At 39.0% G+C, this 25,844-nt stretch overlaps 3 protein-coding genes and 1 long non-coding RNA gene across 4 annotated transcripts in view; 3 read left to right on the forward strand and 1 right to left on the reverse strand.

Moving 5' to 3' along the window:
- The window catches only part of pwp1 (PWP1 homolog, endonuclein), a 5,228-nt gene extending 4,444 nt beyond the window's left edge, over window positions 1-784 (forward strand). The window contains exon 15 of the mRNA XM_005797187.3: window positions 24-784. Within this exon, the coding sequence (XP_005797244.1) occupies window positions 24-121 (98 nt within the window). The 3' untranslated portion in view covers window positions 122-784. The remainder of the gene's footprint in view (window positions 1-23) is intronic.
- Window positions 1-18,252, reverse strand: part of LOC111611842 — a 25,963-nt gene extending 7,711 nt beyond the window's left edge. Inside the window, exons 1-2 of the long non-coding RNA XR_002754270.1 lie at window positions 17,727-18,252; window positions 14,126-14,215 (exon numbers count right to left, since the gene is read on the reverse strand). This is a non-coding gene — a long non-coding RNA (uncharacterized LOC111611842). The remainder of the gene's footprint in view (window positions 1-14,125; window positions 14,216-17,726) is intronic.
- On the forward strand, window positions 1,107-3,477 carry mrpl42 (mitochondrial ribosomal protein L42). Its single transcript, XM_005797188.3, has 5 exons — window positions 1,107-1,243; window positions 1,624-1,687; window positions 2,234-2,318; window positions 2,521-2,684; window positions 3,369-3,477. Exons 1-5 carry the CDS (start codon window positions 1,165-1,167, stop codon window positions 3,412-3,414), a joined length of 438 nt encoding a protein of 145 aa, XP_005797245.1. The 5' UTR covers window positions 1,107-1,164; the 3' UTR covers window positions 3,415-3,477.
- On the forward strand, window positions 5,553-12,704 carry LOC102225258 (ubiquitin-conjugating enzyme E2 N-like). The gene is made up of 4 exons (XM_005797189.2): window positions 5,553-5,660; window positions 7,327-7,573; window positions 8,743-8,883; window positions 10,942-12,704. The coding sequence occupies exons 1-4, from the start codon at window positions 5,631-5,633 to the stop codon at window positions 10,983-10,985; spliced, it is 462 nt and encodes a 153-aa protein (XP_005797246.1). The 5' UTR covers window positions 5,553-5,630; the 3' UTR covers window positions 10,986-12,704.
- Window positions 18,253-25,844: the final 7,592 nt, after the last annotated feature.

A 25,844-nucleotide genomic window follows, 5' to 3' on the forward strand; every position in this document is an offset into this window, starting at 1 on the left:
CCTCTTTTGCTGTCTGCTTTTAGTGAGCGAGGTGTTCGGCAGCCGAGAGCGCATGACGGTGAACCCGGGAAGCCAGGCTTCCTCGTCTGCAGCCACAGCAGACATGGAAGTCTCCAAGTGATCTTCTGGCTCGTCTGTAACCATAAATTAGTCGAATTACCATGGAAACCCAGCAGGTTTCCCTGTCGTGCCTTGCCGCGAGAAGGGCAGAACTAGATAAATCGGAACTCACAGCGTAGAATAAAGACTGACCAACATGTATCTAAAAAGACTGGAACACAAACTAGTTAATAAAATGGAAATTACAATAATTAGATGAGATTATCTGATGGAGGCAGAAATGCTATTTTTTATAACTTTTTAGATCTGAGAAACACATTTTCTCAGATCTTTGCCCCCGTGCCTCGCTCTGTGCATTACAAGTACAAATCACTATTAAAAGTAGTAGTACTGATTTACCCGTTCACACAAAATAAATCAACTAAAGTGTTTTATAGTAATTACAAATGTTAAGTTACCAGATATGTTGCTGTTGAATCTGTTTTTATTTTTTATGTGGATCCTAATATTACCATTGGTCTTTGTTTGGCGTTCAGTTGTAAAACGAACATTTTGTTGAAAGTAGATCAAATATGGTATAAATTGTTTAGCGATGTCAGTCTATGGCTTCCGGTTGCATGCACTATATGTTTAGCATCTTTTTTGCTGAGGTTTTGGTTCCTGTTCATAAATAACATTAGCACCATTTAAATCTGTTTAAAGCAATTAAAAACTTGTCACCGAATGAATAGAAGTGGGTTTTGAATAAATTTTGTTGCAATATAGTGGAAGAATACAATAATTTCCACTGAAGTACCTAAGACACTGGTATTTTACAGTTATGTATAACTTTGGGTTGGTCTATCAACATTTCAGTAAGATTCCATGAAAATACAGAAGCATGCTACATAGTATCTAAGTTGTTTATTACCAAAGTACCTGTACTTAAGGTCCAGACTGGCATCTTAAGCTGCTGGGGAAAGTAACGTTTATAACTTTTAAGATTTTTTACTTGAAAATAAAGTCGTTATTTATTCAGGTAGTTGGTTAGTAGTACATAGGAACCTTTGATCGGATTGCTTAGTCGGAACTATTATTTTGACGCACACTCCATAATAACCGAGCATGGCGTCGGGTCACTTGTGCAAGCTGCACAGCTGTGCATCTCGACTTTTATACGGCGCTACGCTGCGAAACGTGCAGAGTAAGTATTGTTTATACTCATAGCGAACCCATAATTTTTTATAGTAGTTGAGTTTCCCATTTAAAGCGCCTAAAACACTGACGATAGCTGCTAAGGCTAACAGTGGGGCTAACCTTGACGTCTGTCCAGCTCTTAAAACATTTTGATTTAGTACACCGTCGATGTTAATACAGATTTCTCTGTGTGAAATACAGAAAATATTTTAACTTAAATACTGTATTGAATATTTTAGTACGTTATATTTTCAATATAACTTATTTATTTTAGGAAATGGATAACGTGCTCCTGTAGTCAGTTTAAAGTAGTTTTTGTGACACCTTCAGTGGACCGTGATGTTGCATTGATGACGAGTTGTATCCCTGCTTTTTTCCCCTTTGCAGCGTGTTTGGTGCCACTTCGACAGAAGTCCGGTGTTAACCCTTCATTAATTCAAGGCCATAACTGGTGTGTTACTTTGAATGTGTGTCTAAGTCTAAATACACGCTAGGCAGTGGTGGCCTAAAGCTTTGAGACTGGCAGAAAAAAAAAAAAAAATTTTCCCCCACAAACCTTATGACTTCACTTTTTGTGAAGCTAGTTTTGTCTCTGTTGGTGTTCACAATATTTATTGTGAATGTTAAACGTTTTGCATAAACCTTATGAAATGTTGAAGAAGCACTATTTGTGAAAAACGCGATTTTTGATCCGTCTCAAAACGTTTTACTGATTGTAGCTCTAAATGTCTAAATTTACTCTCTGTAAGAATTATTAGTTATTATTAGAACATTTAACAGGTGAGGGATAATTACAGAAAAAGTGGATCAATCCTAAAGTCACTTCTCAGTCAAAAATTGACAGATTCGAACTGCTCTGATATGCACTTTTGTAGAAAAAATACTTAATCATTAATCAATCAAAATCAACTTTCCATTTAGTTGCATGTAGTAAAACAAAACACCTACATTGTTGAGCTACATCTTGGACATTAACTTCTTAATTTCTATCATTTAGTGAGGTGGAAATAGGTGTTACATCTGATGGGAAAACCATAGTATGCTACCATCCTGCTGTTGACGTTCCATACGAGCTCACTCAGGTAAGCTCACCTACTCTGCGCTCAGGCCAAACCGTTTGCCTGATTGTCTTGTGAAACCACATAGAGAAGTGAAACATTATTTTTGGACTATTTAAACTCATTAAGTTGTTCTTGAACTGCAATGTTACGCTATATGTGTGATAGGATGAGCAATATGAGTGTGCGCCAAAAAAAACAACCCATTGTGTGTATACCTCTGCAGCCCATAGAGCGACCAGACCCTTTGACCAACCAAGCAGAAACCCACGATCAAGTTTTGAAAGCCCACCTCAGCAAAGAGGTGCTGGATGGCAAAAAGGGGCCGACTATAGAGGAGCTGAGCAAGATGTTCTTCACCACCAAACACCGCTTTTATCCTAAAGGACAGTAAGTATACAAATACAACAACTTTTAAAGAAGCAGTGTCCTACAAAGGTATTGTACACCTTGGCGTTTCTACATTTCTGTGGTTTATTGGGTTTTTATGAGAGAAGCGAACATGGAGGGGTGCCTCAATGTGAGTTGCAACAAAAATGATGGATGGTTTTTAAAATGCTTTACGGAAGCAATCTGGTGTTATTTCCACCAGGAGACACGGTGGCGGCATTGTGCTTTGGGGTTACATTTCGACAGGAGGGACCGGAAAGCTGTCCTGAGATTTTGAGTCTCTAGATGTTGTGGGGGGAGATAAAAGTTCTGCCCCACTATGAAAGCTACCTCGACAAACTCAAGAGGGCTTAATACACACACATCACATTTCTGAAAACCTATAGATTTTTTTTTCCTCTTCCCAATTTTATTACTTTGCATTGAACTATTGCTTAAAATGCCATTTAAAACGAGAGTAAAAATGCTTTTTGCTCTTTGTAGTTTGTGTAAGATAAAAACTGGTGTTATACCAGTTAAAGATGATCATACATTGTCTCCTACTTTTCTCACCTTAACAATACTTTTCTGTTCCTATGTATATGTCTACTGTATAGACCAGGCCTGTCTTGTTTTTATTTCTTCACTATCTGAGATTGAGATTGTTGTTTGCAAATATCAAGCAATCCTTTTCACTGTTCACAGGTACGTCTCGAGGCGCATCAATAAAACCCCCCCTAAGGACAGATAATCAACGTGCATAAACTGATGTTTGACTTGTAAAAACATTGTTCAATAAACTGGTGAATGTTCAGTCTGTTGTCCTTTACCTGTCCCCCTCCCGCTCCATCAGCATCAAGCTAACATATGAGAGAAACGGGGAGCTACTGATGTATAATGCTTGTTTGAAAAAAGAATTCAAAGTTTGTTGAAAGTAGCTGCAGTCCAGACATTTTATTCTAACACAAATATAGAATGATCAGGGAAACCTGATTATTTTTGTTTGGTGTAAGAAATCAAACTGACCTCATATAGTACTTTTAAACCTTTTTTTAATTGTTCTAATAGTTTACACGTCTTTTCTTTAGGCACTCAGGGATTTATTTGTATATTAAATCATATTAGTTTATAGCTCTAAGAAGATTTGTTGGTTTTCTTTGCTAAATATTTTTATTAAACCTTTGTCGGCATATTCCTGGCTGCTGGGTAGGTAAACATGGATCTTTGTGCAGCCATGTTTTATAACAGTTCACATTTTTAAGTATTGCTTTGTCTGAACATAAGAACTTCTTAGTCAAGAAGCTATTTTCATGTTGCTGTTTTATCTAAATGGCATGTTCTTTTGTCTTTCCCACAGTGAGAAATGTTATTCCATATTTATATTACAAACTAAAGTTCATAGACACTTAAAACTGTGAAAGAGTTCAACAAAATCATCAATATTGTAATGTGGGATTGTTTTCTCCACTGGATTTGTGCTCATTTCAAAACAATTGTTTAAAATTTAATGATGAGACTAAACTTTTTGTTTTTCAGTTTTGCATATTAAGATGGAAAATCTAAACATGTTCAAAACAAACATTTACCTCAATTTATATTTAGCATTTTGTGCAGTTTCCTTACCGTGTATATCTGTATATATTGTACTATAATAAAAAAAAAAAAAGCCTTTACGGAATGACAAGAAAGAACTGTTTACAGTTTGCAACACATTCATGAAGAAGTTGCTGTGGTCAGATGAGACCAAAAATTTTACTTTTGAACCTAAATGCAAAGACAAAAAGACTTAACGCTCCATAAATGCCAAGATACGCCTATTCTGACTGTGAAACACGATGGAGGAGCCGTCATACTGCTGTGGGAAAGTTGTTGTTTTTTTGTAGGTTCTGGGAAGCTGTTCAGAAATAATGGAAAGATGGATGATACTTTAACCAGACTTTGCCCTGACAAAATCTGGGCACTTAACAAAGAAGTAATTATTAAAACTGTATTTTCAAGATTAACCCAAGTGCTTCAAAACAAATTTAAACAAAATTGAAGTTTTCCTTCTTTCCTGCTTCAAAAGAAGGAAACGACTTGAGTCATCTCAGAGTGAGGGACTTCCAAAGCCTTGGGGGCACAGAAGACAAAAGAGAAAGAAAACCTGTCAGTGGGGAAAAAAGACCTGAAAATGGGACGGAGAAAATGGCTAAAACCTGGTGATGAGCAATTTATTTGATTTAAAGCACAGGTGTCAAACTCCAGTCCTCAAGGGCCGATGTCCTGCAGTTTTTAGATTTGCCACTGAACTGAAATGGCTTAATTACCTCCTTGTGTAGATCAGTTCTCCAGATCCTTGCTATTAACCTAGTTATTCTATTCAGGTGTGGTGCAGCAGAGGCACATCTAAAAGTTGCAAGACAGCGGCCCTTGAGAACTGGAGTTTGACACCCCTGATTTAAATATAAGCTCTGGGTGACCGAATTTGGGAGCCACTGCACATATGTTGGAATGGCCCAGTCAAAGTTCTCTTCAGTAGATTAGAATATGCATTCACATGAGTTTATCGGGTCAAAAGAACCTTCTGAAAAATAACCTTTAATGCGTGTACTAAGATGATTAATTTATTGATCTGATATATTCTAATCTCAAATGTGTTTTCATAGCTCCAAGTGGAAAATCCTAATTGCAGAATAAAAAAGGCTGGAAAACATCAGTCTGTGTGTAATTAGTCTCTATAATGTGCTTCACCCAGTGAAAGAGTCACTGACATAAAATATCATTTAAATAATACTCTAATTTAATTAATCTATGTGAACTTTTTTTTTTTTTTAAAAATGTGTAGCTATGCTGCTGGTTCCACACGTCGTTAGGTCATCATCTGAATGTACCGGAGGAGTGAGTTATCAGTCCCCGCCCCGGCACTTCGCTCAATCCAACCTGAAGACAGGGCGAGTCAGCGGCTACAAATATAACTGCTAACACAAGATGGCCGGTTTGCCTCGTAGGATTATAAAGGTACACCTGACAACGACTAGTGTGTGCGCACGTATATAAGACACCGTGGGAGTTTTCTGGGAATCGCTCGGTTATTATTTGGTGAAATAAATTGACACTATATCGCTTGTAGGCTCGCGTTAGCATAGCCTTGCTAGCTGTCGAGCTAACTCGCTTCACTGCAACTGTTTTGTTTGACACTTCCGTTTACTCCGTTATTGTCTGCTTGTGCTTAAACTCGGAAGACTTTGACTTGTTGTTTATTTCTTATCTAATTAATCCCACCAACGAGCCAGTCGTTGTAATTCGTCCCAGTGGTCATATGAATGAATTCGCTGTTCAAGCTAGGCTAGCTGCTGTAGCCCCTCTGGTTTCCTACACATGCCTGGCGGTTTCTGTGAAACTCTGCCCTTATGCGACCCTGAAGTATTGAAATTGTCTTAATTTGAGAAAATGTACTGGCGTTGCTTCTGCGTCATTGAACAAACCAAAAGAAAATGGTGTATTGTGAGTCCAGTTGCTCTGCGGTTTCCTCCCTTTGCCGCACCGGAGCCTCTTTTTGGGCCTGGCCCAGTGTTTTGCCGAAAAAAAAAACACCCCTGTCTTTTCAAGATCCCCCTCCCTCACAGGAAGCGCATTTCAGTGTTCATTATGCGCATTAACAATTTAACGAAAGTTGGCTTTTCTCACGTCTGTGTTTAGTAAGCTTATCAAATGTATAAACAGACAGCCTCATTAATATCCGCTTCCTTTAAGAATGTGTTTCAGTCAGCAAGGGCGCTTTTTTCGGTACAACACCGGCAGTGAGCGCGATCAGCCTTTTCCGCCACGCCGAGCCTCAGGTTTGGCAGGTTTTCTCTGCCTGCTCCGTCAAGTTGACAAAGTGAAACCACTTCCAGGTTTCTGTTTTTTTTTTTTTTTTGTCGTTCCGCATTTTTCTTCTTTCACCTTTACAACAGAGGCGTTTGTTTCAGTCAGATATAATCGGTTTCCTCCCATCTGATGGTACTTAAGTCTGCACCTGATTGGTCAGTCATAAAAATCAGTCCTATTTTTTTGGTTTCTGAAATAATTAAAATGGATTTTTGGGTATCTAGAGTGCATTATGAAATTAGTTTGTGAAAAAGGCTGCTTATTTATCAAAACTTTGGTAGCCAAATATAAGATCTAAGAGTTATTTGTATTTTTTTTTTTTAGAACAAGTCCTACTGCTAAGTGAAACCATCAATAGCGTGCGGTGTTTGCATATTATTTTCCAGCCTACACCCATTATTTCTGTGGTTTAGCAGCAGCAGCTCCTAATATTAATTTCAGGGTGATTTAATGAGTCTCTGTCTGCCCTTAACGTCACAGTTCTAGTCGCAAAGCCAAACACTGCTGTGGGCGCTTTTTGATTTGCAGCCAAATACAGATTAAACAAGAGAAGAGAGCTGAGTAACAGAAAATGGAGATGGATGAATGCAAGAATTTAAACTCTTAGGTAAAGAGAAGCACGCCTGTTAGTAAAATTAGCTATCAGTTAGTGATTAGTCGTGTTGTTTCCACGCCGAACTCCTGGAATGCAGTCCTTATATATGCGGTTGAAGGCAGACTCTGTCATCTGTCGCCTACTTGAAAGAAACACACTTGCATGTTTGTTTTAATAAAAGTCAACAAGCATGCGTGTTGTCTTCCCGATCACACGCAGGAGACACAGCGGTTGATGGCAGAGCCCGTCCCGGGGATCACAGCTACGCCCGACGAGGGGAACGCACGCTACTTCCATGTGGTCATCGCAGGGCCTCAGGACTCGCCGTTCGAGGGAGGCACGTTTAAACTTGAACTATTTCTTCCAGAAGAGTATCCCATGGCAGCTCCCAAAGTGCGATTCATGACCAAAATCTATCACCCCAACGTCGACAAACTGGGAAGAATATGTTTAGACATTTTGAAAGGTGAGAAAGTTTCTCATTTCCTTTTCCTTCAAATTAGCTCCAGGTATATATATATATATATATATGTATATATATATATATATATATTAAAAAAAACAAAAAACGTTTCACTGAAATCTGAGTTTACATCTTAAACATTAAAATGTTTTTCATTTAGCTTTTACTTTTAAAAAAACAAACTGATTTCTACCTGTCAGTCTAAAGTTATAAGTTTTGATTAAAAAAATATCCTCTGCTTTTTTAAATAATAGGCTATTTTGTGTTTATTTGTCTGAAAAAATACTGACAATCTGTGTGTTTGAACTTTTAAGATCAATGTCAACATTTACACATAAAACAGAACCTTTAATTTAAGCAACAAATAATCCAGTTTAATTGGGAAGCGAAACTTTTTCTATATTTAGTTTCTCTGCGCAAAGGTAAAATAGAATTTAAAAGCTTAACGAGAAACATCCATTTTAATTTTATGTTATTTAAAACAGCATGGAGAGGTGTAAAAATAATTATTACAGCCTTCCAGTGTGCACACCTGATGAGCTTTTTACATTTTTGGAAATGGGACTTAAAATGTATTTCAGTAGGATTTTATGAAGTTGATACATGGGTTCAAAATAACTTTTTTTGTAAACAAGTCTCAAAAGTGGAGCATTTATTTATAGGATTGATTTAATCGGAATACAGAAGTCACTTATTAGTGTACCTGTGTTTAATTGAATCTAAATGCAGCTTAGCTTTATTGGGATAATAATAAATAAACTTGTTTGATCTATTTTATTCAACCTGTTTCATGAGAGCATCAATAAATATTAATACTTTTGAAAATATTACTTAATTTCATTTATTAGCTTTTTATTGGGTGAATTGCACAACCATATATAGCTGGTGTACTGAAGTAGTTATAATAGTTTGAATTGTTTGTAAAGTTTTGAATGTAAATGGGTACATGTACTGCTGCTGCAAAAAAAGATGTTGCATCTTTTCTGTTTTGCATTGACATGCATCATTTTGATTCATTGCTTCTCCCTGCTATTGGAATAATTTCGCTCAGCTTCTGCGCTCCAGTGGATCGGTGTTGTTATTGTTGTAATCGTCGGCCGTTTCTCTGTTTTGCATATTTTGCATCGCTATCAATAGTTCTCTCTTTTGCATCTTTTCCACACTTCCAACAGACAAGTGGTCCCCAGCCCTGCAGATCCGCACAGTGTTGCTATCTATCCAGGCATTATTAAGCGCTCCCAACCCAGACGACCCCCTGGCAAACGACGTCGCAGAGCAGTGGAAGAAAAACGAAAGCCATGCCATCGAGACAGGTCGGTGTAAGATTTATCTGTTTTGACTCGATCTGATGTGAAAACAAGGGAACGAGAGCAGGCAAACCGCATTGCAGCTCCTTCAGGTTGTCGCCGCGTCGCAGTTGGAGAAATACTTTGACAGATGGCTGGAAATATTAGCTGAATTCCAGATCTTTGAAATTCCACCCACAGCCGAAGCTCGGCGATAGTTTTACAGGCTCCAGAAGAATCGCTAACCAGTGTTGACTCTGCCTGCGGCTTCGTAGGAGGGACAGCATTAACATAATCAGACGGCAAACACAGACAACAGACGGAGAGGTGAAAGGAATTCCTGAATCCTCCAGGGTGTACCTGCCTCTCTCCCACTAACACTGGCGCTAGGCTAACCTTGTTAGGATAAGCGAGTGTAGATGATGGATGGATGTTGTGAGTTGTTTGGAGGCAGAAAATGCAAATAGCCTGCAGCCACTCGACTATATGTACAGATGGATCCATCAGACTTTTTATTTTTAAGAATAAAAATGTGCTGCATGTTTTACAGAGGCAGCCATTTTGAATGCAACATAAAACGAAGAAATTCTTCTCACTCATACCTCAGTTTGTCAGTTGTTGTTTTGTTTTTTTAATTAAACCCTAAAGTGCACCAGTGCACATGCAGTTCAATAATGTGGTTATTGATCAAAACGTGGGAGTCGCCTGGTGTCAAAGTCTCAAAAATAGCAAATTGGCCTCTTTTTTTTTTAAAACTTTGACTGCGAAGCACAAATTAAAACTGAAAAAACACAGCTCTCTAAAATATAAATATAAAATAAAATTTCAATATTATGAGATTAAGCTAAAAAATAGATATAAATAACTCTCAGTGCCGTCATGAGTCCAACCCCTTGAAGGAAAATGAACATGAAACGGCTTTTATTTATTCACTTTATGTGCTATCTTATAGGAGTTTTTCTACAATATGATAGAAAACTTTTCTGAACAAGTTTTTGACAATTGTCAAAAAGTTTAGATTCTTTTTTTATTTTAGATGATTGACTTGGCTGCAAATTACCACAGCATCTGGAAGTTAAACAGCTGGAAACATGCCAGAGAGACGACTTGTCTAACCTCATTTTAGATTGAGGGTTTTATTTTAAGAAACTCCTGTTGGCAGAATCCCAGAAAGTGATTAGACAACTTCTACCTTAAAAAAAAAAAGGTCGGTATATATTGCAAATATATCACAATCTCACAGTATTCTTGTTACAATGGACTGCAAAAAAAGTCAAACCTAACTATGTAAATACTAGGCATTTATGCTCTTTATGTTTCTGATATATTTGGTCATATTTGTTTTAAATCAGCATAAAAAGGTTTGAGAAGTGAGATCACTAAGCAACTACATAGTACTTACAGGAAAACTGTTGTTTTTGTCAAAAATCTATCATCTCATTAAATATTACAGGAGTGGTCATTGATGATATCAGCAAAACAAAACCCGGAAAGTCCTGATCAGAGCATCTGTATTTTATTTTATAATAAAACCTTAACACAGCATTTTATGCACAAATGTATCTGGAAAATACTCAATTTTCTTGCTCCTAGCTTTTTTCTTCTTTTTTTTTATGGTGTTTTGTCATTTATTATAGTTTATTACCGAAGCTCTGCTCCGTCATCAGTTTCGCTTCCTTAAAAATGTCAGTGAGCCACATCTGCGCTGTTAAATCTTACGATCTTATCTCGGAGGTTATTTTTACGAGCTCCAACAGAGGAGCTACCGAAGGCCGGCTGAGCCGAACAGCATGAGCGCAGATTAACTTCGCTCCGTTTCGGCGCGGAGTAAAACTGTTTCAAGATTAAATAGATTTTTATTCTCTCAGAAGAGCTTCGCTTTAATTTGAAGTCAAGAGTGTAGCAGTCCAGTCCCTGCTGGATCACAGAGAAAACAACTTTACAGTCTTAAGTCTTTCTATGAATAATCCTCGTTATTCTGAAGGACTTACAGATGATCCAGATCGGTTCAACAATCGTTTCACCACCTTGCTCGACATCACAAGCTTCCTGTTTCTCTCCCTCCCTTCCTCTCCCCTCCCGCAGCCCGAACATGGACCAGGCTCTACGCGAGCAACACTGAAGTATAGAGGAACCGAGAAGAGGCGTCTGAATGTGATCCTCAAAATGTACTCCTATACTGTCAACCTTTGAATTTAACGGACACATAGAAAAAACAAAACAAACAAAAACAAGAAATAAGTCCAAATATATTTGAAAGAAATGATGAGAATTACTGCTGCAGACCCCTGGGTGACTTATTTTCCTCTCTTAAGACGCGTTAAGTGTGTGTTAGCCTTTTGATTTTGTTTTCTTTGTTTTTCCCGTGTTGCTATTTAAATGCATGGACAACCATCAACACCCTCCCCATGTCCTAAAGTACATGCGATATGTTGTCCTGAGCTAGTCACAGACTGGTACGTTTGCAAAATATTCATTCATTAAAGTTTTTTTCTTTTAACAAACCCATCATTTGTCAACAAATCTTTGTCTTTTTTTTTTTGTTTGTTTGTTTTGTCCAAGCAGCAGATGGAAAGTATTTGTTTTCCCTCTAAGAGTAGTGCAATGAGGGAATCTGAATTTTATGTCCTGAAAAGCAAGAGGATTTTGAGGTTAATAAAAGATTTGAGTAAAATTTGGTAAAACTAAAAAAAAAAAATAACACACAAAATTAGTGTTCAAAATTCCTGCAGTAAATTATTCTCACATTCTTCCAGCTAAGTGAGACAAATCGTCCTTCAATGCAGTATAGTTCACGTTATGACTTACATATTTTTGCTATATTTGTTTTATTCTGGAACATAAAACGTCATCTGCATGCGCATTTATCATTTTTATCTCCATGCAATTACACGTTTCTGTGATCAAACCAGGTATTTGAACATCTGCAAAAGCTGGATAATGAAAGGAAGTTAGTACAGAACCAGAGGCCACTTTTTTTTTGTTGTTTTCTTTTTGTGTCAGGAATATTTTTGGACCCTTTGGGGAGGGTGAGCAGAGTACATTTACACGCTTAGTCATTTCCCAAAACGTCTAGAATCATCTCAGTCGGTAAATAAAGAAGGTTTAGAAGTGTTGAAAATGACTTTTGCTTTAGCTGCCTGTCCATCTTTGATTTTTAAGAACAATAAATAAAGGCATTCGTCAGACCCAAGCTGATCGGAGCAACATGAACTGGTTCATATGGGTGTTCATTTTCTTTCTTTTGAGTCGCTTATGTTCGAACTGTCTGTAATGATGTAATGATTATGCAAGTGCATTTACTTGACTCCAGAGGGGGGAATAAGGTCAGTTTGGTGGCAGAAAGGGAGGTGATGTTACAAAATAGAACATTTCCTCAATTCCTACAGGATTTTGTGTTGGATGGAAGAAAGCTGTCAGCATCTAGTGTGGGAGGCTGAATGATGATTTCTGTGGTCAGATTGCGTCTCAACAGACTATTGCCTCAGTAACTGGGTTAGGACTTAACATGTTGTAAAATACATTTTTGTTGGGGTTTGGGAGGAGGGTTATTGTCCTCTAGTTGTTGCTTAGATTTGTCATCCAGTTACTAACTGCTATGTTTTCTCTAGCTTAAACCCTAAAGGATGGCCATAAATCTTTAATTTATTGTTTTCCAATAGGAGTTTATGGCAGGAAGTGGTCGGAGCAGCTAGATGGAAATAATTTGAGATCAAACTGATAAACCAGCTCCCCATGTGTACTGGAAAAAAAAAAAAAGAGAAGAAGCAATTCTGTCAATGATTTGAGTACATTTGCTTACATGGCTCTTTCAAACATGCTGTAAATAAACTGAGTTGAGTAAGTAAGAGGAGTCTCCTCTGTTTTTTTTATTTTTAAGGTGTGCAGCGTTGAATCATTAGAAGATTACACTTAAGGATTAGCGTCCCTTTGGAAAAGCCCACATCGAGTTGCACCTGAAACTATTCACCTTCGTCGCAAATTTTGCAAAACTCGGGCGGTTTTTTTTGTAAAACATAATTACTAATCTTATCAAACCGTAATGAACCGGAGGCCTTTGTGGGCAAACCTTCCACAGGAGTGATGCAAGAGGCGTGCGTCTGGCTATGAATCATGTCTGCAGCAGGCCAGAACAAATGCTCGTCAACATGCCGAGTAGTGTTCAGACTGCAGCGGTTTTTACAAGTTTCGTGTTTTGTTGAATCTAGAGAAACTACTAAATCATTTCCGCTGGAGTTCGGAGTTCATGTGGTGAAGTTGCTGACCCAATTGTGTCCACAAGTCCACAGTTGACACATTTACGATTAGTTTCAAAGTGACCCCATGTTTTCAGGTTCTAATGACCTTTACACTCATTCAGCTGAACCACATATTCTTGATAACTGAAACACAAAAATAACAAAATGATTCCACACACAAATAAATACAGGTTGTAAATTCATCAAAATGACTTGATGTATTCAAAAACAAACCAACTTAATCAATGTTAAGTTACTCTTCAGAGTAATTCTGCCCCAGAAAATGTAGGTAAAACTAATTTCAAGAATAAAATATGTTGCTGTAGGTTGGACAAATAAAATCTGTGATTTGTTTATATTTTGTCATCCATGGAAATGAGTGTGTTTTATCAAAATATTAGTTTAACCAAGACGAAGTAAGGCTTGGCCGTGAAGCAGAAAAGAAAAGATGCCTGGCTTTTAACTTTTTTTGCAAATATCTGAAAATTCTGCCCATTTGAATTCAGATTTATTTATTGCGATTCCCTTAAATAAAAACCAGTGTCATCAATTACCTCGGAGGTCACCTAATTAGTAGACAGAGAGCGTAATTTAATCTCATTATAATCCGTCTGTTTCGTGGCGACCCAATGTAAAACATTGGGAACGCAGCAGACGGGTCAGGAATGAAGTTGTGGAGATGTTCAGAGCCACGTTACACTTTCAAACAATACTGTGAACGTTTAACAGAGCAGTATGACGGCACTGCAACAAAACACAGCTCTGGTGGACGAATCTATGAACAGCATAAGTGTTGGACGTGAACTACAGAAACCTAAACTCCATGGGAGAGTGCCAGGAAGAGGTCCAGCTTGTAGTTTACCACAAACCATGATGGGAATGCAACAAACTCGCGGCAGAATGTATTCTGGTCAGGTAAGACCACATTTTTTTCTTTTTATGCAAGTTTACTGTTCATCTTCTCTTAACTATAACCAGTGAAATATTAAGCAAATAACACTGATTTGGAATATATCAAGCTTCAAGCTTACCTTTTGCTATCAAGGTTGGTTTACAAGCAAGAAAATGGATATGTGTTGTAATCCTTTCGGGTTATTTCTCCCTGAGGCCACCAGGGGGCACTGCAGGCAGAAAAAAAAAAACCCTAGAATCAATCACTGCTCGTCAAAAAGTATACAAACAAGGTGAGTTATTAAAATTGCCATTGATTCCTTCAGTGTAGACTTTTACACATGATCTGATTAAAATTAAGTCTTTCTATTTTCGGAGTTTAAATCTATTCCTCTGTGAAAGGTGACTTTTCTGGTGACCAGTCCTCTGTTTAAAAGAAGCTCAGTGTTTTATGGTCATGCTTTGGTTTATATGGCAACAGTGAGTCACTGAGGCTCGATCTTTGGGTGGAAGTGCAGGAAACGATTCTCCCGTCACTATCTGCAGCAATCTGAGAAAACATTAACCAGCCTGTGAGGCCACTGCCTCTGCAAAGGGCTTTGTTGTTGCAGCTTTGTTGTTGCGGCGGTCAGCCACAGCTCAGCAAAGTGATATTTCCTACAGTTAGTCAGTCCCTGACGCACGACGACCTTAGATATATCTGGAAAACTATAAACGGGAAACATGTAATTACTGACCACAAGTACATGTTTTTGTATTACAGGTCAATACAGATTCTGTCAACTGTGTTTAGATTGTTTTTTTTTATTACTCAAAACAGAAATAGGCCACATTTAAATGCTAGTATTTAGTTGAATTATTTTAATTCGAACTGGGTAAAAGGTTATACAATGAAGCTGGTCAATTTAGAAAAGGGAATTTTCCGTTAAATCCTGTTATACCTATAAAACACATAAAATTTAAAAATAATTTAATAGATTAAACAGAGATTTCCCTGTGGGTCAGGTCAGTTAGATTCAAAATATTAACAGGGAAAATATCCTAATAAAAAAAATAAAATAAAATCACAAGAAACTACAAGCAACTTCACATACAAAGGATGAAAAGGCACCTCACGGATACCGTTAAGTACGGTGGAATATCTGTGATGCTGTGGGCTTGTTCCACCTGAAAAGGTTCTGAAAACCTTAAAATGTAGAAACTTAAAATCCCGTTGTAAACTTTGGAGAGGACACAGAATTATGGACAACTTTCAACAATTTATTCAACGATTTTTACTAGATGTATTAAGGATGGAGGATGATTTAGGTGGGGCAAAAAAAAAACCAACAAAGATTTAGTAATTTCAGCTTTAGAGGGTTCCTATCAAAACTTTACTTGTTACTAACTTTTTATACTGACATTATTAGGTTTGCACGATTTTCCTGATGTTTTTATGAAGACCCGCCTCCAAAGATCCAGAGTGAGGATCCTAAACATAGGCCTTCTCCTGTGACACAGCGGATCGTCTCTCTGCTGACTGCAGGTAAAAACATTCCCGTCACATTCTGCCGCTGATGAACTGTCAGGTGACGCCGGATTTGCTGGGCGCACCTGATGTAAACCCGCTGGTTGCTGGGGAATATGAGGGAGCTCCTCTGATCAGAGAGGATATCTGCCATCTGTTATGAAACCTAATGGTTTTATATAACCTTCAGTCTTTTCCCCCCACTTTTTTTTTTTATCTCCTTCATATTCCTTGTGTTTTTCATCAACACTATTTTCTTAACTTTTCATTCCCTTTTCTCGTCCTCTTCCCTGTCCCACTGCAGATAAACCAGAGGGGCACTGCAGTCCGATCCTTCTCGCCTCACCTCACCCGCTCCCCTCGTTACATAACCACCCTAATTATCCTCCCATGCGTAAAACCAAAATTCAGCAAGCCAAAAGGGAATCCCTTGTGGAGGCTGCAGCAGGTACCCCAAGCTCTTAATATTTGAAGGGATTTAGGGTTACACAAGACAGCTGCAGTGGGATATTACTGCAGGCAGTGATTTTTTTCCAGTTAGTTTTGATCCATCCTTTCACTCTGCTGACCTGTTCCTTTGAAGTCTCCATGTCTTTAACCTCTTGATACTGCTGCTACTGCTGTATGTGTTTTGTTTTTTTACTTGCGCATAAAAAAACAGCTGCAGCACGCCTTAGTGTTTGAGGCATCCTGGTAAAATGCATGAAGGAGGTTCTACGCATGTTAAAGCAGGCATCACGCACAAAAAAAAAAACAAACCCTAGTCCTTACAAGTGAAAAGCAAAACAAAAGAAATCACTATAACTTCCTGACATATTTAGCAAGAGTATATTTAGTAAGAGTAAAACCAAACAAGATCAACGTAGAAAAATAAAGCCGTATACATGCAACTTTGTGTTTGTGTGTGGATCGTAGTAAGAAGGATTCCTCGTCTGCGCCTGAGTTTTTCATCAGTAGCAAGAACAGGCTGTCCTGAGCCATCCTTCTACTTCGCTCTCTATATCTAACAACACTGCAGACAAGGACACAAGAGCAAATTTATGTGTGTGTGTGTGTGCCTTTAAATTCTGGCCAAATCCCCTGGATGCTGTTGGACTTTAGCAGAAAATTTACACAAGTTGTCAGTACTTTGCTACTATGATTAAATGGCGGCTTGACCTTGTATGAATTTCCCCTGTTCAAACGTAAACAAGCAAATGGCTTTGATGTTGAAGACGACTGATTTGAATACATTTTTGCCAGGATCTAACGCTATAAAATCACTTAGAGTGCAAACGCGTAAAGCAGAAGAACAAAAAGATGGATTTCGAATGTTTTAACAGATAAAAGCTTAAAAAGTGTGACCTCTATTTGCATTCAGCCGTCTTTATGTGGTGCGACCTGCTGCTTTCAGGCGTCACCTGTGTGTGCTTGATGCTCGGTTTATAACCAGATGGTCTGTGAAGGAGGTTTTGTTAGAGAACAGCAAAGGACAAATAGCATCATGCAGACCGATGAGGAGCAAATTCACAGGCCTTGAACACAGCCAGTAGCTGAAGCTGGAGAGAAAATCATGGGAAGTCATTTTGAACATATGAATTATTTTTTTTTTGCCTGTAAACAAACCACTGTGCATGGCAGGAAATGTACAATTCACATAACCCATTAAGAGGCACGGTGGCGGCAGAATCATGCCATGATAGAGGCTGAGAAAGACTTATAACTGGGGCAAAAGTTTACTTCTTAACACGTTAATAACAATTAAAAAGCCAGAATTACATCTATTGTTTAGATAGAAGCATATACATGTGTCAGAATGGCCCAGTTAAAGTCCCGCCCTAAATTCAGTTGAGAATCTGTTGGTCTACTATCACATAAGATGCCAATATAATATAATGAAGCCTGTGGTTCAGAGTAAATTATTGTTTTGTTTTTTTCAGTTTGTTTCCATGTTGTTTGTCACAAATAATGGTGGATTCATGCTGTGCTGTTTTTTTTTTTTTATGTCTTTAAAAGGGCTTGACGTCGGTTTACACCACATATTGTGGAGTAATCCAGTTGGAACCTGGGTCTTGACACACACACATACACACACACGCCCACCCCCACAAACACAAAACACTGCAAACACACACAGCCAGCGGTCCGGCAGTCGAGTCGTGCTGCCGTGTTTAATGTAAATAATTAACAGCCTCCATTCAGTGTCTCTGACCGGGAGCCACGATAACCACCAGCCGATGCGTAAACAAACCCACCACGACTCTGTGTTCCTGCTTCCTAGGGAGTCGTGCTCACGGTGCTGATCGGCAGCCTGTCCAGCAGCGAGTCGCCGTTTTGTCGATTAGTTTCCATGGCAAGTTTGAGGTCTGAACGGGATAACGACTACGGAGGCACAAAGCTGAAGTTGTCGATTTCCAGAGCAAATTCCAACTTTTCTGTAGCTGTCTCCAATCTCTGATTGGATTCTTAAAACAAACCTTATTCTGACTGCATGTTATCAGGTGTTGGTCTTGCTGACGTGTCCCAGACAGGTCGACACATGCGACCTTTGATGCTTCACATGAAGCGATAAGTTGATGAGTGGGGGAGGGTTGCAGGATTTATTAACGTGTAAATGATCATTCAGAGTGACAATTTAATCATTCTGCAATTATGCCAAGTTTAATCTATGATGCTCCTGTTCTGTAATTAAGTAATTCAATCAAAAGGCTTTTGCTGGCTGCAGCTAAATTGTTTCTGAATCTGTGTCAGAGATGTGGAAGGTCCAACAGGACGATGTAGAAATGTCTGAGTAGAGTTACATCGTATATTAACTCGCTCCCCTTCTAAGTGTTTTGAGGATAAAGTGTTCACAAGATGTGTTGGAGTTGCAGTAAATACCCCCTTAACAAATTCTTCTTTTTAAAAAAAAAAAAAAAAAAAAAACATTTGTCAAGCCTAAGTATTTCAAATCAACAATCAGTGAAACTCTGTTTAAAAATATTCCAGTTCTGGTTCCTCAGTTCACATTTCTTGGGTATCATCAAGACTGTTTTTGGTAAATGTGAGACTAGTCTTTGTGTCCTTTTGGTCAGAAATGGATTTTTTTTTTTTAAGCCTACTTCATGCTGCCAGACAGGTTCTGTTTAGTGGATCCAACTATATTTTCACACAGATTCAGGAAAGCTTGGACAGCTTTTAACCCTGAGTGGATAATATCACAGTTTGAAAATTGCCACTTATGATTGTGTTGAGTTGACATTTGTGTGATGATCTGAAAAACAGAGGAAAGATATAAATGTTTCACAGCCACATCTGCCTTGGTGACGCAAGACGTAAAAAGAACTACAAAATGTCTGCCAGTTGTTGCGAGGAGGATTTTTTTTTGACCTTGACCATCTTAGCAAACAATCGTAAATCTCCAACTTTACTGTGCTTTCAAACACAACAGTCCTTATAACAAAAAAGCACTGAGCAGAAAAACAGTTGCAACGTAGGTGTCAACAAGCACAAAGAACATGAGTCAGGATTTCTTTTCACAGGAAGATGATGTTACTTGAGTTGCAGGAGTAGAGTCTCCTCCGGTCCTCCTCCGTCATCCTCCCCTCCTCCCTTCATCTTTCTGTCTGTATTCAGGTCACTGTTTCTTGCATAACAACTCATTCATAAAACAGCACCACACCTCGGGGAAGGGACGTGGAAAAGAGACTCCAGACGTTTAGAAAATGTCGACGCGAGGAGAATTTTTGCTGCAGCATGAATGGTCGTCATGTCGTTCCAGGAGGCAATTCATGTGCTGCAGCTGTCAAGAAACCAAAATCTAGACAAGCTTGGAAGAGGTGTGGCACTTCATTAAAAAGAATGATATTCTAAGAGTATCTGTTTTGGGTTGAGAAAATGTTTCATAAATACTGTTGCTACGCCATTACTGAGCAGGTTCTGGCTTACAAGTCCAAATTTATTCCAGTAACTGATCACATAAAGCATAACGAAAGAGACCAACTTGCTAATTCAGTCCTGCGTATATTACAATACGAATTCAGCTCATGATAAAATGTTACTTATTAAAAAGTTTGCTATTGAATCTGAGCCTCTTGCAATCTCCCTCCTATTGGGCCAGTGGACAGGAAGGAGACGCAGAACAAAAACAGAGAGCAAGCGGTACCTTCGATGGGAAAGAGAAACAGGAAGCACAGAAATACAGTGACAGGAACAGCTACATCAATAACTCTAAAAAAGAAAAACGCACAGCTAAGATCAGATGCATGACGTCAGCCGTCCTTTCTAAGAGAATATAAGGTTAATGGCAGCAAAAGTACCGCTAATGGCAAAGTCCAGTAAGAAGACGATGCTAAACACTGAAGCACTGAACCAGGGGTACTTTCAACGATAAAACAAAACCTCCATTCAAGAAAGAAAGCTAAACACAAAGGCACTACTTTAGGGGTACTGTCTTTAAGTGAAAAACTGCAATTAAAATTCGTCTGAGGCTTTCTGTCATCAAATGTTATTTACACTTTGATCAATAACTTTGTTACTGTTGGAGACAGGAGCACTTGATTTATCAGTAGAACCTGATGCAGTCCATTGAACCCGGCGGTCATGTTGTCACGACGGAGTCCGTTTTTTTTTTTACCAAACCTTATTTCATATTTGTCTCCGTTTAAATAATTTAAATGGAGAGTTTTTGCTGAGAAAATATGGGCATTTCTGTCCATAGGTTGAATCTAATCTAAAAACCAAAATATCTTTCTCCCCAAGCCTGTTCTAACCTTTAAAGCGAATAGTTTGATCGATTCTGATGGAATGATTGCGATTGTGTCGCGCCACAATTTGGCCTGAGACCAAAGGAAACGTGGAAGAGCCTCGATCAAGTTTTTTTTTCTCTCCATCTATGAAAACCAGCAGCATTAAAGGGAATAAATGATGCTGCATGTCTCAAAGGTCAACATGTTTACACTCATCATTTATGTACGATATGATATTGATATACTTTCCAATGCATTTGCACGCATGCATGCTAGTAAATTTGTTGTTTTTTTTTTTCTTCCTCGGCAGCATTCGTTACATTCAACCTTTAGCTGTCAGCCATGTTCACAGACTGGTGCCGTTGTTGGGCGACTCTGCTGGACACCAGACAATGTGACCAGCCCGAGTCGCCATCCTGCCTTTCAATTGCACCGAGTAAAGCCTGCTACGACAGCTCGGCCCGTTTTGCACTCATTAGGGATGTGCACGAAATATGGCAAGACGTTAATGTTTGATCGAGCGAAACGCATGCGGCCGGAGGGATTTCACGTGAACTGCGAGCTGCCGGTTCTGTTTTCCCGCCTTTGCACCTGCGAGGGCAAAACAAGGCCTGTCAGGTCACTCATTACTGCGACTAATTTTAGCTAAGAGTTTGTTGGCACATCACGATGTTCCAAAGCCTGATTCTGGGGGGGGGGGGGGTTTGTGTGTGTGTGTGTCACCAGAAGACCTTTATTTGCACTCAACACATGTTTACCAAAAAGATGTGCTTAAGGTATCCTCGCCTACTCGGTAGAAAAAGCCCTTAACTTTTACTCGCTTTCTAAACTCTGTTGAGGTTTAACACTTTAAACTGAGAGCATGAGCTCGTCGTGGAAAGGCTTGACATCAGTATCCATAACTGAATGCGAAGAAGAAGAAAAAAAGAACAATATGGCAAAAAGTAAGGTGCAGAGCTTAATGAGATTGGACCTAATGCTTGGAAAAGTGAAGCGAGTTAGAAAGCGTTAAAAATACTACATTTCTTAAAACGTTTTCATTTATTTGGACGTCAAGTTAAACTTTTAACGGAGCTGCATGGCAGGTTGCGGATCCTAAAGTGGGACAAATACTTTTGCCCACATGATAGAGCAGGTTTACTGGGTTTACAATTGAGATGACGGCAATACTTGTGTTCTAAGAAAAACGGAAAAATGTCGTTTTAGAAAAACGTGACCCGTTGCAATAAATGTTTCAGAAACACTGGAGACCAAAGATGTTTCTTTACTTGCCATTGTTTTGACGTTTTACTCCTTTGATGTTGCCCAGGATTTACTTTATTATTGAAAAACCTCCAGCTTGGTGGTCTTAAAGGAAACCATGGAGAATCTTAATTAAAAGACCTGTGTGTCGTCACCGCTGCTGTGTGGGTTTGTTTCAGACAACGCTCCCACACCCGATCACACCGTCTGGCTTTGTTAATGCTCCTTAAACCTCAGCCTCCCCATGATTACACAGTGCCAGTGTTTTTGTTCTCAAACAGACAAAGGCATCTTTTTATCAGCAGCCAACAATGGTATTCCACAGTTCTCCCCCACCACCCTAAAAAAAACCCAACTTTATTTAAAAGATGTCGTATATTCATTTATTTTTATATAGGATGCCGAATTAAGCAAATCTGCTGTCCAGAAAGAAAACACCTGATCTGTTCACTCTGAGAAACTCATCTCCAGTAACATTTCTTCCCACTGAGCCAGGATTATCCACAGCTATCATTATGATAGATCTCAGTGTGTGGCAACAAGTGGCCATCAGATCTCACAACACATTATTATCAGTGATCCATCACCAGCAGCTTCACCTCTTCTGAATCTCAGCGTACAGTGCCACGCTAACACATTCGTGCCCTTTAAGCTTTCTGCCCTGTTGTCGCATCATAGCCACACATTTCAGAGTGTTGCATTTTATGCGATGATACATGCTTTTTAAAGCAGCCCTCTTTTACTCTCACGCCACTTAATAAACCCCCAGAGGATCTTCAGAAGGTGGTGGAGACCAAAAAGTAGCAAAGAACAGGAAGGAATGTTTGGTCATTTATCAGTTGTCAGAAATGACGGGATGCTCTCGGCTCTCGGCTGCTGGCTTAGCGGAAAAAACAACTTTACTCGAGTCATAAACCATTTAAAAGAAGACTCATCGTCTGTGTCTAATATCTGACGACGGGTCAGGTCTATTTCGACAGCCTTGACAAGCCATCAGAAGTTCACTTCGTCACCGGCTGAGTGTCACCCTCCTCCGAGGACAGTCGTCCAGTTTCCCAAATCCCCTCTCGCCCCCCAACTTTGGTTGTAATTGAACATTTATGAAGAAGGATGAGTTTCCAAACCGAAGTGTTGATGAGAGCAGAGATCGGATTTATATTTAAAGCTTGTCCAACGTCCAAGAACTTAGAGTTAGGAAGTGCTCAATTATTTTGAGTAATTTTTGTTGAGGGGGGAACATTTAGTAGCTGTGATTTCTGCTTTATGATGCCCTCACATGGCTCCTGCTCGGTGTTGAGGTCAAAGAAGAGACTTATGGCTCAGCTAATCAGCTCAGGATTTTACTACTCAGAGTTGGCTACCAAGATCGGTAGATCACGGGCGAACGAACAAGGAGATTAGACTCTTAAGTGTGGGAGCTCGAACAGCTGTGTGTGTGTGTGTTTTGTGCTCCTTGTGCGGACGGGCCTGTGATGTTTGACATTTGTCAGACAGCAGACGTCGTCTGACGGCTGTGACAAAGTCGAAGCTGACGTTCACCCCCTCCATCTGTCGAAACAGCTTGAGGAAACCGGATCCTCTCCCACCGCCCACCTTCATACCTCGGTTAAAAGAGGAACTCCTTGCTGCTCTCCTTTGCCATGAGGGAAGATGGTGATAAGCTGATTTAAGTATATGATGACAGCTTTATTTTCCCCGCTGGCGGATGTTTATCAGATTATGCCATCTGTTGTTATATTTGCGGATGGGATTGAGTTCAGCAGGTTAAATTCTAATTTTAGCCTCTGACGGAGCGCGTATTATAAATCACATTGCAATGGTTATACGGCTTTATTCCAAATAGCCCCTCTCGATGGGAAAGTTTTTCATCAAATCACGTCACAGTACAAAACGAGCTGTCTGTATGCTTTTAGTGACTACATCAGCTTGGAAGCAACAAGTAGTTAGGTCTCTCAGCAAAACTGTTGGGGTTTTTTTTGCATCCATGTTTTGTGTGTACAGGTGAAATAAAAGAGGATTTTATTTTAGTCATGAAGAGTTGGTCCTGCTGTGACACCTTGCGGTGAGCTCATCAGTCACTTCTGCAATCCCAAAACCACTTCCGCTGATTTCCAGTAAGCAGCAGGTTTTGGTGTAAGAGGTTCCTGGATAAAGCCTGGACGCTGTATTGCTCAAAACTTTTAAAACGCACGCTTCATTCGAGGAGAAACTTTTCGAGTAATCCAACTTTTAATTCTAGTACTTTTATTTAGTGGCAAAAAAGAACAAAAATCTTGTGTTGATTTGGTAATATGCTTTGATCCCTGTGGTGGTAAAAATCCAAATGATGACCTATTTTTTATTTTTCTGGGAGAATCGGCCAGGTTTTCATTTCAACTGACCTCATTTTAGTTTGATTCTCTGAATCATTTTCAGCTACATTTCGCTTCAAGAAAGATCGAATGTCACTTGATTGCTTTTAATAATCACGTCCCTTGGTTATGTGGAGGAGCCTACATTGATTTGACCTCATTAATTACCATGTTTTCATCACTCAAAGATCATTTACCAGTGAAGGAGGGCGCTGCAGAACTGTGCGAAAGATATTGCCCTCGATTTTTATTGTGCCGTCAGCACACGAGCACATATACTCTACAATTTGATTATCTGTCACAGTTACAAATGAGATCTGGCTAACAATGTCAGCTGATTAGCTATAGCTTCTCATTGTGGATTAGCAGTTTTTTTTTGAAACTCCACCTGTTTATAGTATCACATTTTTATGAGTTTGACTTTAAGTGCAGTGGGAGTGGTGCTGATTCACATTGACAAAGAAACAGTTTTGCAACAGAGACCCACAGTTTTTTTTTTTTTTTTTCTTTTACAAACGTTGTAGAACTTTGGACCATGAGTTTAAATGATTGAGCAAACACTTCTTCCCATTTCTGGACTCCACTCCTTTAGTTAAAAAGAAGAACGCATCATTAAAAGGTCAAAAAGTGACCAAAGTAATGACATGGAAAACAATGGAAGGTGGGAGTCACTGATTTGTTTCCCCAATACATCAGACTGAGCGTAAAGCACCCGATCTGGTGCTTTGACCAAATAATCAACTTGATGGCTTTACACATGAGTGACCGTGTATGAAAATGTAATATAAATCATGTTAAGCAAACACAAAGCCCCGCATTGTGGCGTTGGTGTGCACGTTTATGAAAAAGTAGAACCTGAAAAGTGGAACTTGCAGCGGTGAAATGATAAAACTGCGGTAAAACAGACATAGCCGGGTGATTGGTAATAAATAAATGGGGCTGGACTTTATGTGGAGGTTTGGAAGTGACTGACACGTGGCTTGATCGGCCTTTTGTGCAGATGCTTTGCAAATTTGGAAATCCAGGGCTGGAAAATCCAGGACTGAGCATTATATCTGATCCAGACTTCTACCAATATAAGGATTTGTTTTCACAAAAGCCAAAGTTCAGTTGTTATTCCTCCTTCCTGGGACGGAGCCGTCATGCAGCTTAGCCATCCAAGCTAAAGCTGTTGGGGAATATTTATTTCTGCACAGTCATCTAAATTATCCAAACACAAAAGTGATAGCTTTTGTAGACTTTACTTTATAAATCATTCGTTTAGAAAAAAAATCAATTGGTGGAAAAAAAAAATGTTTTCTCCCCCTCTTTCATATGTTTTTAATGACTTAATCTCATGACATATAAATAAGTTATTTAAGATGTTCTAAGTATCCCAGCTGTGGTTTGGTTCATCGTAAAGCCGTCAGTTTCATAAATACTGATCTATTTTTGTTTTACGAGGTATATGCTTCTCACTGACATCAACAGGAGCCCTCTGTTTTGTATAACACTTTTGCAGGGGCTGGTTATGTTCCATATGCTTTATAACTACAGCATATGGTGTAACTCTTAGACAAGCAAAAAGAACAAAATGAAGTATTTTAACCCAGAATATTACAAAAGTAACACTACCCCTTAAAATTCTTCACATTTTTTATATTACAACCAATCACTTCAGTGTAATTTGTTTGGATTTTTCGCGTTGGACCGACACAAAGTGAAGTGAATTGTGAAGCAAAAGTTTTTACTAATAAAACATTTCCTTCTGTAGTAAACATTGTTTATACATCCATGTTGGAACAATATTACACACCGAAAGTAGAATGTAAATAAACCTGAGCAACATGAGATATACAAAAAATAAAAACTCCTAAATGACATCTTTGGACCTTTTTGTCCCCACCGGAGACTGCACAGCCACAGGTCATCATGTGAACTGCTCCTGCTGCACTGCTAGAACATGTCAGCGTTGTTTTGAGCAGCAGACTAGCCCCGCCCACTGACAGGCGCTCAGCCAATGAGCTCCTCGCCTCCTCAGAGCTCCTGCATGTACGGATCCAGAGGAGGGCCA

This window comes from Xiphophorus maculatus, chromosome 17 (genome assembly GCF_002775205.1).
Source record: "Xiphophorus maculatus strain JP 163 A chromosome 17, X_maculatus-5.0-male, whole genome shotgun sequence".
Classification (NCBI taxonomy): Eukaryota; Metazoa; Chordata; class Actinopteri; order Cyprinodontiformes; family Poeciliidae; genus Xiphophorus; species Xiphophorus maculatus.